This window comes from Danio rerio, chromosome 13, assembly GCF_052040795.2.
Source record: "Danio rerio strain M-AB ecotype USA chromosome 13, GRCz13ab, whole genome shotgun sequence".
NCBI lineage: Eukaryota > Metazoa > Chordata > Actinopteri > Cypriniformes > Danionidae > Danio > Danio rerio.
The window spans coordinates 50,238,305-50,254,345 of record NC_141033.1 but is presented as its reverse complement, the minus strand read 5'-3'; the positions used below and the strand labels follow the sequence as shown (position 1 = coordinate 50,254,345).

At 36.5% G+C, this 16,041-nt stretch overlaps 1 protein-coding gene and 1 long non-coding RNA gene across 8 annotated transcripts in view; both read left to right on the top strand.

The window, feature by feature from the left end:
• acoxl (acyl-CoA oxidase like) overlaps nucleotides 1–16,041 on the top strand; it is a 354,958-nt gene that overhangs the window by 75,278 nt on the left and 263,639 nt on the right. For 4 of the 7 annotated variants that reach the window (XR_015506450.1, XR_015506451.1, XM_087279832.1 and 1 more), the window contains exons 16-17: nucleotides 69–156; nucleotides 10,486–10,556. Coding sequence is in view for 2 of the 7 variants with exons in the window: in XM_087279832.1 (XP_087135958.1) it covers nucleotides 69–156; nucleotides 10,486–10,556 (159 nt within the window). In the remaining 5 variants the exon portion in view is untranslated. Of the gene's footprint in view, nucleotides 1–68; nucleotides 819–1,390; nucleotides 4,393–10,485; nucleotides 12,196–13,074; nucleotides 14,154–16,041 lie in introns of those variants that run through there. The other 3 variants (XR_015506453.1, XR_015506452.1, XR_015506454.1) reach the window with 3 other exon arrangements.
• On the top strand, nucleotides 2,634–7,367 carry LOC147841207 (uncharacterized). The gene is made up of 2 exons (XR_015506503.1): nucleotides 2,634–5,134; nucleotides 5,801–7,367. It is a non-coding gene; the product is annotated as an uncharacterized LOC147841207 (long non-coding RNA).

The window sequence follows — 16,041 nt, the reverse complement described above, 5'->3', positions numbered from 1 at the left end:
TATAGAATTTTAGCGTTCTTTCCTGACACTAAATCACATTCAAAGCATTTTGTTTTTCATGTGAACAGGTGGACAAAAACAAAGAGGAGTTCTTCATGGCCTGGAACTCTTGTTTACATCACGTGATCACTTTGGCGATGGCACACATACACCGAGGTGAGATAAAAGAGCATTATGTATAGAGCATGTGCTCTTTATGTTTGAATGAATGTATGCCTATGCATGTGCATTCACATATGACACTGAATTTCAAAGAAAGACTTTTAAGCAAAACATTTCCAAAAAGTGACTGCAGCTAATGACTTAGAAATGGGAAGTTGCTTCTGAGAAAAACTCCAGCAAGCGTTTCATTGCTGATAACACTTGCTTTAATTATCAGACATTTCAATTTGTGACTTGGTATGTTTTTTAATTTATTTTTATTGACAACTGTAAGTTTATAGCATCATAGTATTAGTAAAATATCCATTTAAAAAGATTTAAATACTGTACACAATCACTGCTGGATAGTGCTTACGATCACTTTCATTTCAAAGAACTGCCAGATTTACCAAATGCAGATTCAATAACTGCTTGCTCTATTGGAATATGCATCTAAATGCACTTATACATGTTAGTTAATGAAGAAATTAAAGTTAAATAAAGCCTACCCTTATTGAGTAAATCTTATTTTACAGTTAAAATCCCTAAAGTCTCTATAAAGATCTTGGTTCCTTCCTTCCTTCCTTCCTTCATTCATTCATTCATTCATTTTCCTTCGGCTTAGTCCCTTTATTCATCAGGGGTCGCCACAGCTTAATGGACCACCAACTTATCCAGCATATGTTTTACACAGCGGATGCCCTTCCAGCTGCAATCCAGTACTGGGAAACACCCATACAGTGGGAAATTTAGAGTACCCAATTCCCCTATAGAGCATGTTATTGGACTGTGGGGGAAACCAGAGCACCTGAAGGAAACCCATGCCAACACAGGGAGAACATGCAAACTGCACCACTCCTACTTTTCCTTATTTAACAAGTAAAAAAAGCCACACAATACATTTATGTTGACCCAACTCAAATCGATTAAGTTAACTTAACAGATTTAAGTGAACTGAACTTAAAACAATTAATTTGTTCCAAATAAGGCGAAGCAGTGGCGCAGTAGGTAGTGCTGTTGCCTCACAGCAAGAAGGTTGCTGGTTCGATCCTTGGCTCGGTTGGCGTTTTTGTGTGGAGTTTGCATGTTCTCCCTGCGTTCGCGTGGATTTCCTCTGGGTGCTCCGGTTTCCCTCACAGTCCAAAGACATGCAGTACAGGTGAATAGGGTAGGCTATATAGTCCGTAGTGTATGAGTGTGTGTGTGAATTAGTGTTTGTGGATGTTTCCCAGAGATGGTTTGCGGCTAGAAGGGCATCCGCTGCGTAAAAAAAAACGTGCTGGATAAGTTGGCGGTTCATTCCGCTGTGGCAACCCCAGATTAATAAAGGGACTGAGCCGACAAGAAAATGAATGAATGAATGATTGAATGTTCCAAATAAATCTCAAGAATTAAGTTGTTTTAACTCATTTTAAATAAGTAGTTTGAACAAGCAGGAAACATGTTTTTTAAGTGTACCATGTAAAAAATGCTGGGTTCCACACGATTTGTGTTTACTTACTAGTTTTTACAAATTTAAATGGATTAAAAATAAAACAATTAAGTTGTTAAATATTTCTCATGTTAAGACTTAAAATGTAGACAAATGTAGTTTTAATATTTTAAGCAAAAAGTTGCCTAAAATAAACTTAAGGATTTATTTTTTGCAAAATAATTTTGACTAATTATCGTCCTCCTGTTGCCTCGTTTTGTCGCTAAATGCTACTTTTCCTTATTTAACATTTAAATACATTCATGTTGACCCAACTCAAATCAATTAAGTTAACTTAACAAATTCTAGTAAATTAATCATAAAACAATTAAGTTGCTCCCAAAAAGTCTCAAGAATTGAGTTGTTTCAACTCATTTTGAATAAGTAGTTTGAACAAACAGAAAACATGTTTTAAAGTTTACCCTGTAAAAAATGCTGGGTTCCACACAATTTTTGTTGGGGCGACATGAAAATATTAAGTTAGCTTTAGTTTTACAAATTTAAGTGGATTGATCATAAAATGATTAAGTTCCTCCAAAAAATCTCAAGAATTGTGTTGTTTTAGCTAATTTTGAATAAGTTTGAACAAACAATAAAAATCTTTTTTTTGAGTGCTTCTCATCTTAAGACAATTTTGAAAAATGTTTTTGATGCACTTTAAATGTGAACAACTATAGTATTGATATTTTAAGCAAAAAGTTGCCTAGAATAAACGCAAGGATTTCTCTTTTGCAAAGTAATTTAGACTAATTAATGTCAGCCTGTTGCCTCGTTTTGTCACTAAATGCTACTTTTCCTTTTTTAACATTTAAATGCATTCATGTTGACCCAACTCAAATCAATTAAGTTAACTTAACAAATTTTAGTAAATTGATCATAAAAAAATTAAGTTGCTCTCAAAAAAAAAAAATCTCAAGAATTAAGTAGTTTCAACTCATTTTGAATAAGTAGTTTAAACAAGCAGAAAACATGTTTTTTTAGTGTTTAGGTTCCACACAATTTGTGTTGGGGCAACATGAAAGAATTAAGTTAACTTTCTAGTTTTTTTTTTCATTTAAGTGGATTGAACATGAAACAATTAATTTGCCCCCCAAAACCCAAAAATCTCAATAATTAAGTTGTTTCAGTTCGTTTTGAATAAGTTTGAACAAATAATAAACTTCTTTTTTTTTTTTTTTGAGTGCTCTTTCTCATCTTAAGACAATTTTAAAAAGTTTTTGATGCACTTCAAATGTGGACAACTTGTAGTATTGATATTTTAAGCAAAAAGTTGCCTAAAATAAACGTAAGGATTTCTCTTTTGCAAAGTAATTTAGACTAATTAATGTCAGCCTGCTGCCTCGTTTTGTCACTAAATGCTACTTTTCCTTATTTAATATTTAGATGTTAAAAATGCCTCACAATACACTCATGTTGACCCAACTCAAAATCGATTAAATTAACTTAACATTTTTAAGTGAATTGAACTTAAACATGTTTTTTGAGTGTACCGTGAAAAAAAATGCTGGGTTCCACACAATTTGTGTTGGGGCAACATAAAAGAATTAAGTTAACTTACTAGTTTTTATAAATTTAAGTGGATTGAACATGAAACAATTAATTTGCCCCCCAAAAATCTCAATAATTAAGTTGTTTCAGCTCATTTTGAATAAGTTTGAACAATTAACAAACATCTTTTTTTTTTGAGTGCTCCTTCTCATCTTAAGGCAATTTAAAAAAATGTTTTTGATGCACTTCAAATGTGGACAACTTGTAGTATTGATATTTTAATCAAAAAGTTGCCTAAAATAAACGTAAGGATTTCTCTTTTTTCAAAGTAATTTAGACTAATTAACGTCCTCCTGTTGCCTCGTTTTGTCACTAAATGCTACTTTTCCTTATTTAATTCCTTTTTAATATTTAAATGTGCACTAAAAAATGCCACACAATACATTAATGTTGACCCAACACAAATCAATTAAGTAAACAAAATATTTAAGTGGATTGAACTTAAAACAATTAAGTTGCCCCATAAAAACTCAAGAATTAAGTTGTTTCAACTCATTTTGAAAAAGTAGTTTGAGCAAACAGAAAAGATGTTTTTTGAGTGTACCGTGAAAAAAATGCCACACAATACATTCATGTTGACCCAACTCAAACAGATTGTCAACTTAACAAATTGAAGTGAATTGAACATAAAATAATTAAGTTGCCCCCCCAAAAAAAAAACTCAATTTAAATAAGTAGTTTGAACAAACAGAAAATATATATATATTTTTGAGTGTCCCCTGAAACAAAAGCATTTTTATTAGCATGTGCATGTTGAAACAGTGTGAGTTTGTCTGAAGCGGGTGATTCATGTACACTATAAACACAGTGCCCATCTTTGATCATTAAAGACACTGTTTAACTTCTGATTCGCGCAAGTGTTGTGCAGCCTCAGCCTCTGATGTTCGCGAGTATTTCCACATGCTCAGTGTATGTGTGCAGGGGTTTGTGTGTCAAGATATATTTTCCTCCCCTGATAGCAAATTTCCATTCTCTCACCCTCCTCCCACACACTTACACACAGACACACACACACACACGCTAATTTTCTCTGAGATGGAGCTGATAACATTGAGAAGAGGGGCTTTTACTCACATTTGTTTGCACTTTTAGTTATGATTTTGACACTGAGTAATAATCGTAGCGGTTACAGATCACAGAATATATATACGTATAACACTGCGCAATGCATGAAAAATGCAGTGTAATGAAATGTATTGCTGTCCATTCAATGTTTGGTATAAATTCTGCACAAAAAAACAAACAACCGTGCTTTTTCAATTTATTGTTGTCAAAAAGTTGCTTTAAAGGTCCAATGAAAATAAAATAAAGTTTTTTTTTTAGATGTTAGTATCAGTATTGCTAGTTTTTAAGATATCTATAAGCTAGTGTGCTCCAAAACAATGACAAAATTTGCATTTAGAAGATATAAAACTGATATAAACATGCTTCTCATCAAATGATATGTTTATGATCAAATCTTGACCAATCAAATGCTTTCCTGTATCTGACAAGCCCCGCCCCCTTCAAGGCGCTTCCTATTTGCTTTTCAATTGCTTCACTGGCAAAGCAGTAAAAAAAAAGGGGAGGAGCTACTCTATATCCCACCCTCTTTTTGGCTGCATCCGAAATCGCCTGCTACTGAAGTAGGTACTGCATTTGAATGTAAATATACTATTCAGACGGTGGAAAAGTACATACTATGCAGTATGAGTGTCAGCAGTATGAATGGAACTCGGATGAACTACATCCACCATTTTGTCCTCATCACGTGACCAACTCGCGTCAGTTGCATCGCTTCATTCCCATTTATGAATTCTCTCACGGTGCATCATGGGATTGCGTAGCATCCCTCCGATGCACACTTCAGAATTTCACCAGAAGTAGTAGGTCATCTGTGTAAGTTGCTTTAAAGGTTCCATGAAATTAATATAAAGGTTTTTTTTTAGATGTTAGTATCGGTATTGCTAGTTTTTAAGATATCTATAAGCTAGTGTGCTCCAAAACAACAACAAAATTTGCATTTAGAAGATATAAAACTGATATAAACATGTTACTCATCAAATGATATATACGTTTCTGATCAAATCTTGACCAATCAAACTCTCTCTTGCATCTGACAAGCCCCGCCCCCTTCAAGATGCTTCCTATTTGCTTTTCTTTGATGCACATAAGCTCAATTGCTTCACTGGCAGAGCGGTGATTAAAATAAAACGCTATTGGCAGTTTTTTTAAAAAGGGGAGGAGCTACTTTATGTCCCACCCTCTCTTTGGCTGCATTTGAAATTGCCTGCTACTGCAGTAGGTACTGCATTTGAATGTAAATTTAATACTTAGACAGTGGAAAAGTACACACTATGCAGTATGAGTGTCAGCAGTATGAATGGAACTCGGATGAACTACATCCAACATTATGTCCTCATCACGTGGCCAACTCGCGTCAGTTGCATCGCTTCATTCCCATTTATGAATTCTCTCACGGTGCATCATGGGATAGTAGCATCCCTTTGATGCACACTTCAGAATTTCACAAGAAGTAGGTCATCCATGTAAGTTGCTTTAAAGGCTCCATGAAATTAATATACATTTTTTTAGATGTTAGTATCAGTATTGCTAGTTTAGTTAAGTTAATAAGTTAAAGATAAGATATCTATAAGCTAGTGTGCTCCAAAACAGTGGCAAAATTTGCATTTAGAAGATATAAAACGATATGAACATGATATAAACATGTTTCTAATCAAATCTTGACCAATCAGATGCTCTCTAGTATCTGACAAGCCACGCCCCCTCCAAGACGCTTCTTATTTGCTTTTCGTTTGATGCACATGAGCTCAACGACTTACATTGGCAGAGCAGTAATAAAAACAGAACGCCATTGGCTGTTTTTTAAAAAGGGGAGGAGCTAGTGTAAGTCCCACCCTCTCTTTGGCTGCATCCGAAATCACCTACTGTACTACTCAGTACTGCATTTGAATTTTAATGTACTACTCAGATGTTATTGAAGTACGTACTATACAGTATGAATGTGAGCAGTATGAATGGAAATCAGACGTACTACATCTGACATTTTGTCATGATCATGTCAGTTGCGTCGCTTGACTCCCATTCATGAATTCTCTCGCGGTGCATCATGGGATAGCGTAGCATCCCTTCGATGCACACTTCAGAATCTCACCAGAAGTAGTAGGTCTTCCGGGTACTACTCACGTACTGTTTTTAGAATACCATGAATTCAGACATACTTCTCGGCTCACATACTGTTTTTAGCACACTATGTAGTATGCAAGTCTGCGATTTCAGACGTAGCTTTTGTGTTTCAGTTGAGATTACGTCAAACATTGAATAAAAATTTCAATGTGCTTCTTGGGACTTATAAAGGATATATTTCATCCATTCATTCATTTTCCTTCGGCTTAGTCCTGTTATTCATCAGGAGTCATAACAACGGAATGAACCGCTAAATTATCCAGCATATGTTTTACACAGCGGATGCCCTTCCAGCTGCATTCACTAATTTTTCTTCAGCTTAGTCGCTTTATTTTTCAGGGCTTGCCTCTGCGGAATGAACCGCCAACTTATCCAGCATATGCTTTAAGCAGCGCATGCCCTTCCAGCTGCAACCCTGTACTGGGAAACACCCATACACTCTCATTGACACACAAACACTAGGGCCAGTTTAGTTCATCCAATTCACCCAAAGCGCATACCAACTGACCCAGCTGGGATTCAAACCAGCGACCTTCTTGCTGTGACATTGCTAACCACTAAGCCGCCCCTCATTCATATCATGAGCAATTAAATTTCTCTTAATCTTTTGAGAAGATAAAAAATGAATGCACTAAAAAAAGGAAAAAAAAGGATTCAAGATATGATCAGAAAAGGGAATTAGAACGATAGCAGACTTGTATGTTAACAATATTCTAATGTCATTCGAGGAAATTGTTAGTAAATATAATATTCCTGCAAAACATTTCTTTAAGTATTTACTAGGGATGTAACGGTATCAGAATTTCACGGTACGATTATACCTCGGTATGAATGGCACGGTACGGTATTTATTGAATAATTTACAGGAAAAACAAAACTAATGAAAAGACTCGAAAAAAGTGCCAAAAGTGTTTATTTACCTCAGCACAGAACATATCAATGACATACAAATTAGCCATCTATCTGTAAGTTTCGAAACAGGAACTTCAATTTTTCAATTTTAATAACAAAAAACTATTAAACCATATAAAAACAATAAAGTTTCAATTTAGTATTGTTGAAAACTCATCACATTCAACATTTAATCACTCACTCACTTAGATAGAGATGGGTTTTTAAGGAAAATTATCATATAACTGTAATCTGGTAAAAGCTGGGATCTCTGGGCATGTCCCCTGCAACAGAAAAAAAAACCCCTCTCATTTGGGACTGAGGTTTCTGGGACAGAGAGATATGATTTAGCCAAGGTTGACAGCAGTGGGTAACGTTGTGCATTGTCTTTCCACCACTTGAGAGGACAAGCCATGAGTGAGATAGAGGTCTCTTTGCGGTACAAGTCAATGTCTGCATCAATCTGAACAGTGTGCTGTGTTCTGCAGTCCCCATGACTGTTATTAGTCGTATTCCCCGACTTATATTTCACCACAGTCTGGCAGAGCCTGCATACTGTTTTTTTCTTTGTCTGTCACCTTTTCTCCTTTTTCGTATCTTTTTAGAAAGAAACCGAAATGCTTCCACACATCCGATTTAAAACCCGCTTTAGGTTCGATCATTTCCAGATCTTTTTCTTCCCCGCTACTAGCAGCACACTCCATTTCCGCATTACTGGATCTGTAGAAACAACAGACCACAAAGGATAATGGCCACGCCTAGGCTGATGGGAATTGTAGTTTCCGCTACCTCCCGTTCGCTTCATTCGCCTGAGCAAACTTTTCTCAGTAATATAGTTTTATTGAGTCATGCGCCTACGGTAATATTAAAAAAATTACTATTGCAGTATGACGGTATTTACAATATTACTACATCCCTAGTATTTACAAATACAAGATTTTATCTTTAAATCACAAAATAATTCTCTAGATATGATATCATTGTTTATTTTGGAAAAAGTAATAACAAAAGACTGTTTTAGTGAAGGTTTAATTTCTGCATTATACAAGATGCTGGTGTCAGGATCAAAGGAATCTTCAAATTGTAAACTGGAAGCTTGGAGATTAAATCTTGAGGAGAATATTTCTATAGAGGACTGGATGAAGATGTGCGAGGAAGCTCAATCACTAACAATGAACACTCATCTGAAACTGTTACAATATAAATGGTTGATGAGGATTTACATAACTCCAGTTTTATTGCATAAATATAATGAAAATATTCCAGATACTTGCTTGAGATGCAGGGACCATAAAGGAACGTTGTATCACTGTATATGGGAATGTAAAGGAATACAGAACTTTTGGAAAGGTGTGAAAGAAATTATAGAAAATATTCCTGAGGTTAATCTACCCATTGAATGTTACGTGTTTATGATGTTAAATAATTAAAGGGATGATACGTAACAATCAGTGAGTCTATTGATGCTGGGTGAATGAGGAGAAGACACATACGCTTGATAAGTGAAACAAAAAGTAAGTATTTATTATTGGATAATGTCAAACAATGAATATGAGATGGAAGATAATGTAATTTTAAATAATTGAATTAAATAAAGAAAAATAGGAGTGTTGCCAAAACAAAGAAATAAATATAACAAAACGAACTAACTAAACCCCAACCCACTAAACTGACTGAACAAAGAAAAATGAACAAACAAAACCGTAATCTTCAGCACGTAGCTGAACTAAACTTCATAACTCCCAAACATAATTACACACGTGGCAACGCCTCCAAAACTAATACAAAATTATACTAAGCTGCTCGAAATGCTATAATTCTCGTAAAGTACACACTATTAGCCATTAGCAAAACAAGATCTCAGGTAATCCAATTCTCATAAAGATCATTCAAAATCTCACTATACATTAACAAGAGCAGCACAAGTTTAACTGATAAATCAATATCAACAGAGAGAAAACTAGAACACAGCACTCGCAAACGAATCAAGCGGAACAAACAAATAAACAGTCCGGCCGACACAAGTGAGGAGATTGGCAGACCAAACGCTCCTCCAGAACAGCGCAAGCACACCGGTTTTATACTGCGCGGACCCGATCCTTACTGGCGCGCCGATTGAGTGACGAAGGTGAATGACAGCTCACTCGACCAATGGTAGCACACCTGAAACAGGATAGGACCACAACAAGAGAGAGAGAGAAGAGAGAAGAGCGCAAAGCAGAAAACAACAAAAATACCACAAAACATACGTGAAACGTAACAGTCTCCTTTAATTTTTTTATTTCATGTATATCCCAAGGAGATCAAGTTAAAAAAGACGGAGCAGATATTTTTGAATATATGTATGCCACAAGCGAAACGGCTTATTTCTTTAAATTGGAAAAGTATATGTGCACCAACTATAGGCTGTTGGCTGAAAGAGATGGTAACAAACATGAACATGGAAAAAAATAACTTATATGATAAGAAATAGATGCATAGTTTTCAATAGAGTTTGGGGACCTTTTACGTCAGGGGTGTCAAACTCAATTCCTGGAGGGCCGAAGCCCTGCACAGTTTAGTTCCAACCCTGCTCCAACACACTTACCTGTAGGTTTCAAACAAGCCTGAAAGACTCAATTAGTTTGATCAGGTGTGTTTAATTAGGGTTGGAACTAAACTGTGCAGAGCTGCGGCCCTTTTGGAACTGAGTTTGACACCTGTGCTTTACGGTGTTTTTAAAAGGTGGTGGATTTGGAAATGTTTTACTAGATTAGTAATAGAGGGGATATTGTATTCTGATGTAAAATGCTGAGAAGCCTTTTGTTTGGTTTTGTTTGTTCATTTGTTGGTTTGTGTTGGATCTGACACATGGAAATGTGCATGTACATGTTACTAAAATATAATAAAAAGGAATTGGAAAAAAAAAAGAGACGCATCTTGTGTTTTTGGTACATTTTGCATGGTGCACATTTAAAATGTGGTTACTTGAATGGTAAATATGGCTTTGTTTTATATTGTTTTAGTTTATATCCCTCTTTCAAGTAGATACAAATATTGACTACATACAAAAAATTCTGCCTGGGGTGAAGCATCAAAGCCCTGCTTCTCATTTCACATGTGAAAGAAGTGTTCTTTAAAAGCCACAGGACATTTTATTCGTGAGAAAAAAGTGAAAAATAGTAACAAAAACAAATTGTCTCTATTATAAGCCATTGATAACTTCAAGGGGGAAAATAATCAGAATTGAACTTATTTTTGTTCTGCAGTGACCTTGGAGCAGTTTGCTCTCGCCGTTCAAGACTGCCAAATCAAAGAGGACCGTGCATTGCTTAGCAAGGTATGTGTGAAGCTCTGCTTCTCTTTTTGTCTTTTGACGCATCAAATGGTTCCAATGGAAAGTTCTCAGAAACAACAACAACAGCCTCGTGCCCACTCAAAAAACAATAAGCTCAGCTTCTCAGCGTCTTAGGGAGTTTTCAGAGGATTCCACTCTTGACCACGTGTTTGGAAAATAAAAAAAATTGCATCTTTTATGTCTTTTTTTATGGTTACTGCGCCTGCTGAGACAGACGGCTAAATTAGTGTAAAGAGCCAAAATAATACAGGGCGTCAGCGGGGTCTTAACCCTTGTGTGTGTCGGGGAGGTTTTCATCCACTCTGAGGTGATTTTCAGTCTTAATTTGGACACAACTTTCAGCAAATGAAATGATTTTTGCAGAATAATCTTATTTTGACACATATTTATTAGGTGTGTAACGATACACTCAGCTCACGATACGATGTGTATCACGATATAATGTTCACGATTCGATATGTATCACGATATTTGGAATAAAAATTGAAAATTAAACTGAAATGCACATTTTACCAAGTAAACTATTTTTTATGTATTTCTTTTGTTTCAACTTGTTAAACTGAACCTTCTTTAAGAAAATAAATTAAACAGGCCTGTCTCTGGAAAATAAAACAATTTAAAAACTTCTTAAAAATATTATTGAAATGACAGAGACAAAATTAAGGAACAATTTAAGTAAAGGTGCAAAAAAAAAAAGCTTTCTATTCAATTGAATTTAACAGTAAGAGCTTAAGGCTTTGCTTGGTCACTTGCGTTTTTTGTGTGTGCAAAAAAAAATCCACATTTCCAGGTATTTAATTCATATTTAATTAAATTCATTTAGAGATATCTCTAATTACAATTGTGACTAGTCAAAACTCATTTAGAGATATCTGCAAATATTTTTCAATGGAAGTCAATGGAGGAATATGACTAGTCATAATATATTTGCAGATATCTCCAATCTGATTTCGTACTAGTACAGTTGTAATTGCAGATATCTCTAAATGTCATTCTGACTAGTCAAATTATAATTATGACTAGTCAAAATATAATTAGAGATATATCTAAATATATTTATGGATAGTCAGAACAAAGGTTTAAATGCTAAAACGGCTTGCCATACGCGCGCGTCTATCAAAGTCCGCCCTCTGTAGTAACAGCTCACGGTCAGCTCACGTCATGTGTGATTTTGCGTCCGCCAATACATCATTATATGAAGACAGAATGATATTTTAGGGTGAATTGTACCTTATAAATACAGTCTGTGACTCTTTCAACACCATTAGAAGGTTTCCATGTCACTGTGCAAAGTATGTAAATCACTGTGAAGACTTTATAACTTAGGCTATGTTTGACCAGTATGCGTGTCAAAAAGCGGACGAGTCTAAAGCAATGACTGTACAACCAAAATGTTGCCAGACGTCTGATTTTGAGAGGATGGGCCATCCTCTATTTCAACTCCACTCATCTTGGTCTGCTAACATTACTGCTGCTGCAATCTGAACTCACGTGCGACAGCAGGTGGAACGTAGCTCACGTGCAAACAGCTCAACTAATAAGAGAAAACGGACGGCATACCGTAATAAAATCGTCATAACGCCACGATGGATATTGTGACATTTTGGCATCGCAATAAATCGTACAACGATAAATTGTTACACCCCTAATATTTATACATCGTCACATACATTTTTTTAAAACTCAACACTCAAAACACTCTGGGAAAATTGACTACATTTGCTGTTTTGCTCCATTGACTGCTATTATAATGACTTTTTTTGATTGCAAAGCCATGATACGATAAAATCAGGCATTCTTGATTGTTGCTTTTTTCTGTTGTGAAGTTCATCAGACAACAATGCAAAAAAGCTTTAGGGTTTAAAAAGTCTTAAATTCACTGAAATATTGTCTTGTAGGTCTGACATCATTTTAAACAGGTCTCAATTTTTCTGTCTATGTAAAGCAGGGGAGTCCAAACTCGGTCCTGGAGGGCCAGTGTCCTAGAGAGTTTAGCTACAACCCTAATCAAACACACCTGAACCAGCTAATCAAGCTCTTAATAGATGTAGGCTGCGTCCGAAAATGCATACTTCCATACTATATAGTATTCTAAAATCAGTATGCGAGCCGAGTAGTATGTCCGAATTCATAGAATGTGAGAAGTACCTGGATGACTTTACTACTTCCGGCGAGATTCTGGAGTGCACATCCCATGCACGCTGCGCTATCCCATAATGCTCCCCGAGAGAATTCATAAAAGGAAGTATAGCGACGCAACTGATGCAGGTAGGTCACGTTACATGACAAAATGGCGGATGTAGTACGTCCGAATTCCATTCATACTTTTCACATTCATACTGTATAGAATGTACTTTTCTAACGTCCGAGTAGTACGTTTAAATTCAAATGTAGTACCTACTGAGTATTAGGCGGTTTCGGACGCAGCCATAATAGAAACTTTCTGGCAGGTGTGTTGAAGGGTGTTGGAGCTAAACTCAGTAGGACACTGACCCTCCAGGACCGAGTTTGGACATCCCTGATGTAAAGCTACCCAATTGGGCCAACACCCACCTTCCAATCAGCAACAATCCATCTCAATAAAACTTTGAACAAATCTCTATTTATAACTAATCTTTGCCCAGCACTAATTATAATCTTAATCACTATTCATTGCCTTCAAAATAAACGTCTGTTTACACTCACCGGCCACTTTATTAGGTATACTTTTTCTAGTACAGAGTTGGACCCCTTTTGCCTTCAAAACTGCCTTTGTCCTTAATGGCATTGATTCAACAAGCTACTGGAAATATTGTTCAGAGATTTTGTTCCATATTGACATGATAGCATCACGCAGTTGCTGCAGCCTGGACCATTAATACAAGGCAGGATGGATTCGTGCTTTCATGTTGTTGATGCCAAATTCTGACCCGACCATCCGAATTTTGCAGCAGAAATGGAGACTCATCAGAGCAGGCAACAAATCTCCAATCCTCTATTGTCTAATCTTGGTGCGTCTATGTGAATTGTAGCCTCAGTTTCCTGTTCTTAGCTGACAGGAGTGGCACCCGTTGTGGTCTTCTGCTGCTGTAGCCCATCCGCCTCAAGGTTGGATGTGTTGTGCGTTCAGAGATGCTCTACTGAAGACCTCGGGTGTAACGTGTGCTTATTTAAGTTACTGTTGTCTTTCAATCAGCTGGAACCAGTCTGGCCATTCTCCTCTTGCATCAACAAGGCATTTGCGCCCACAGAACGGCCGCTCACTGGATATTTTCTCTTTTTTGGACCATTCTCTGTAAACCCTATTGTGATGCTCGATTTGAACTGCAGCTGATCGTTTTGACCATGTCTACATGCCTTAATGCATTGAGATGTTGCCATGTGATTGGCTGATTAGAAATGAACAATTATTATAGGCTAATTGATGCTAACTGATGTCTGTGCGGTAAGGTTTCCCTATCCATGAGAGAAAAAGCGAAAGTGAGCTTACTTTACGTCATGTTAAAGTCGTTTCAAGAAACGACTAAAGACTCAACTATTTAGTCTCCACTACACTTCCTAATCTGCAATTGCCTCTCTGAATATCACACTAACTGTACCAAAAAAAAAATAAATAAAATAAAAATAAATAAATAAATAAAAAGAAATAAAAAAAAAATTAAAAAAATACTAATACTACTAATACTTCCCTTCTTAGACTTTACAGACCTGAAACTTGCCTATAGCACTTATTCATTGTTGCTCTTGGTTGTGTAAATTGCTTCCTTGTCCTCATTTGTAAGTCGCTTTGGATAAAAGCGTCTGCTAAATGACTAAATATAAATGTAAATGTAAATGTTAATATCAATGCGCTTATGGCGCGAAGCAGCTGGCTTTAAAAGGGAATGGGAGATGAGACTCTGATTGGTTTAATCTCAAAACACACCAATAACTCATTAAGAAAATAAACTCAACCCTTTTAGACCATGCGCCACGGCGCAAAGCGGATTTTCCCGTCCTTAAGTTAGCAAAAATGCCTTCTGACACGCTCTGAAAGCATTTGCGCCCTGCGTTTTGCGCTCTGCGCATGGACCGACAAAATAGAGCCCTCAGTGTCAGTTTAAAAGAGATATAAAACATTAATGTGGTATTTTGAGCTGAAACACACACACACACACACACACACACACTCTACTATAAGGACATCAGAGACATATTTTACCCCTTTAAAAAAACAACCAACATACAAAATAACATACAAAGTAACCAACATACAATATTCAGGCAACCACGCAGTAACACCTAAGAAGTGTTTAGTGAATCTGGTGTGTATTCAGGTATGTAATTGGTTGCCGTTGCTATATCAGTTGTATCAATAAGAAGCTTCATACATGCCCTCTGTTAAACATTAATGCCAATCTGCCATGTCAATTCAGTTCAATTCATCGTTATTTCTCGAGCACTTTTACAATATAGATTGTGTCAAAGCAGCTTAACATAGAAAATCTAGTAAACTGAAGCTGTGTCAGTCCAGTCAGAGTTGAAGTTCAGTTCAGTTTAGTTCAGTTCAGTGTGGTTTAATATACACTGCTGAAAGTCCAAACACTAAAGAGCAAATCCATCACTGCACAGCAACACTAGTCCCAAACCAAGCAAGCCAGTGGTGACAGTGGAACAAAACTTCAGCAATTGACGAAAGTGAAGGAAAAAAAGCCAATGGAGCATAACCGTACGTTCACACCGAAAGCAGCCAAAACTCGCTACATTGATCTCGTATTTAAAGTAGCCATTGCAGCATATCAGTTACATTCCTGCATAAAACATGTTTCTAGCGTGAAAATGTTGTGCACTTCTTATCAAATTCATACAACAATGGAAGATCAAGTTGCGTGTGGTGTGGCTTTGCTCTATTTATCCAATATATGTCCATATGTCTGTTTTGTACTGTCACATCGTGTGAGATTCTTGCTTTTTAAAGATAAATATATAACATTAATGAACATCAGTAACTCGCCAGTAACTTATTTAATGCGTGTTCCTGTAAGAAAACATTGTAAATAATTGGAAATCCGGCAACCGCAATAATCAAACCCTTGGAAATAACTGTGGTCAGAAACAAAGTTCACAGGTCTGTGTCCTCTGAACTCCTATCAAGCAGTCGACGTCTTCATTCTGATTGCTTGCCGCCAAACCGCGTCATTGCTCATTACCATAAAGTTGACTTGGTTTCAACTCTCCTCAACGCCCACGACAGCGAAGACGCGCCACGCTGCTCCTCGCCGCCGGCTCTCATTAAAAATGAATGACTTCCGGCTACTTTGACGCTCTCACCGCTTTCGGTGTGAACGTACGGTAACAAAAGAACAACTTAGGCTGCCTTCACGCCTGTAGACTGATTGTTTTGTTTCGAAACAGAGATTAAAATTGTGACAATGTCGCTGTTTGTTCTCGGTGTGGTTTTCTTTCACATGGCAAAATTTCTAAACGGATCATAATTGTTAACACGGTA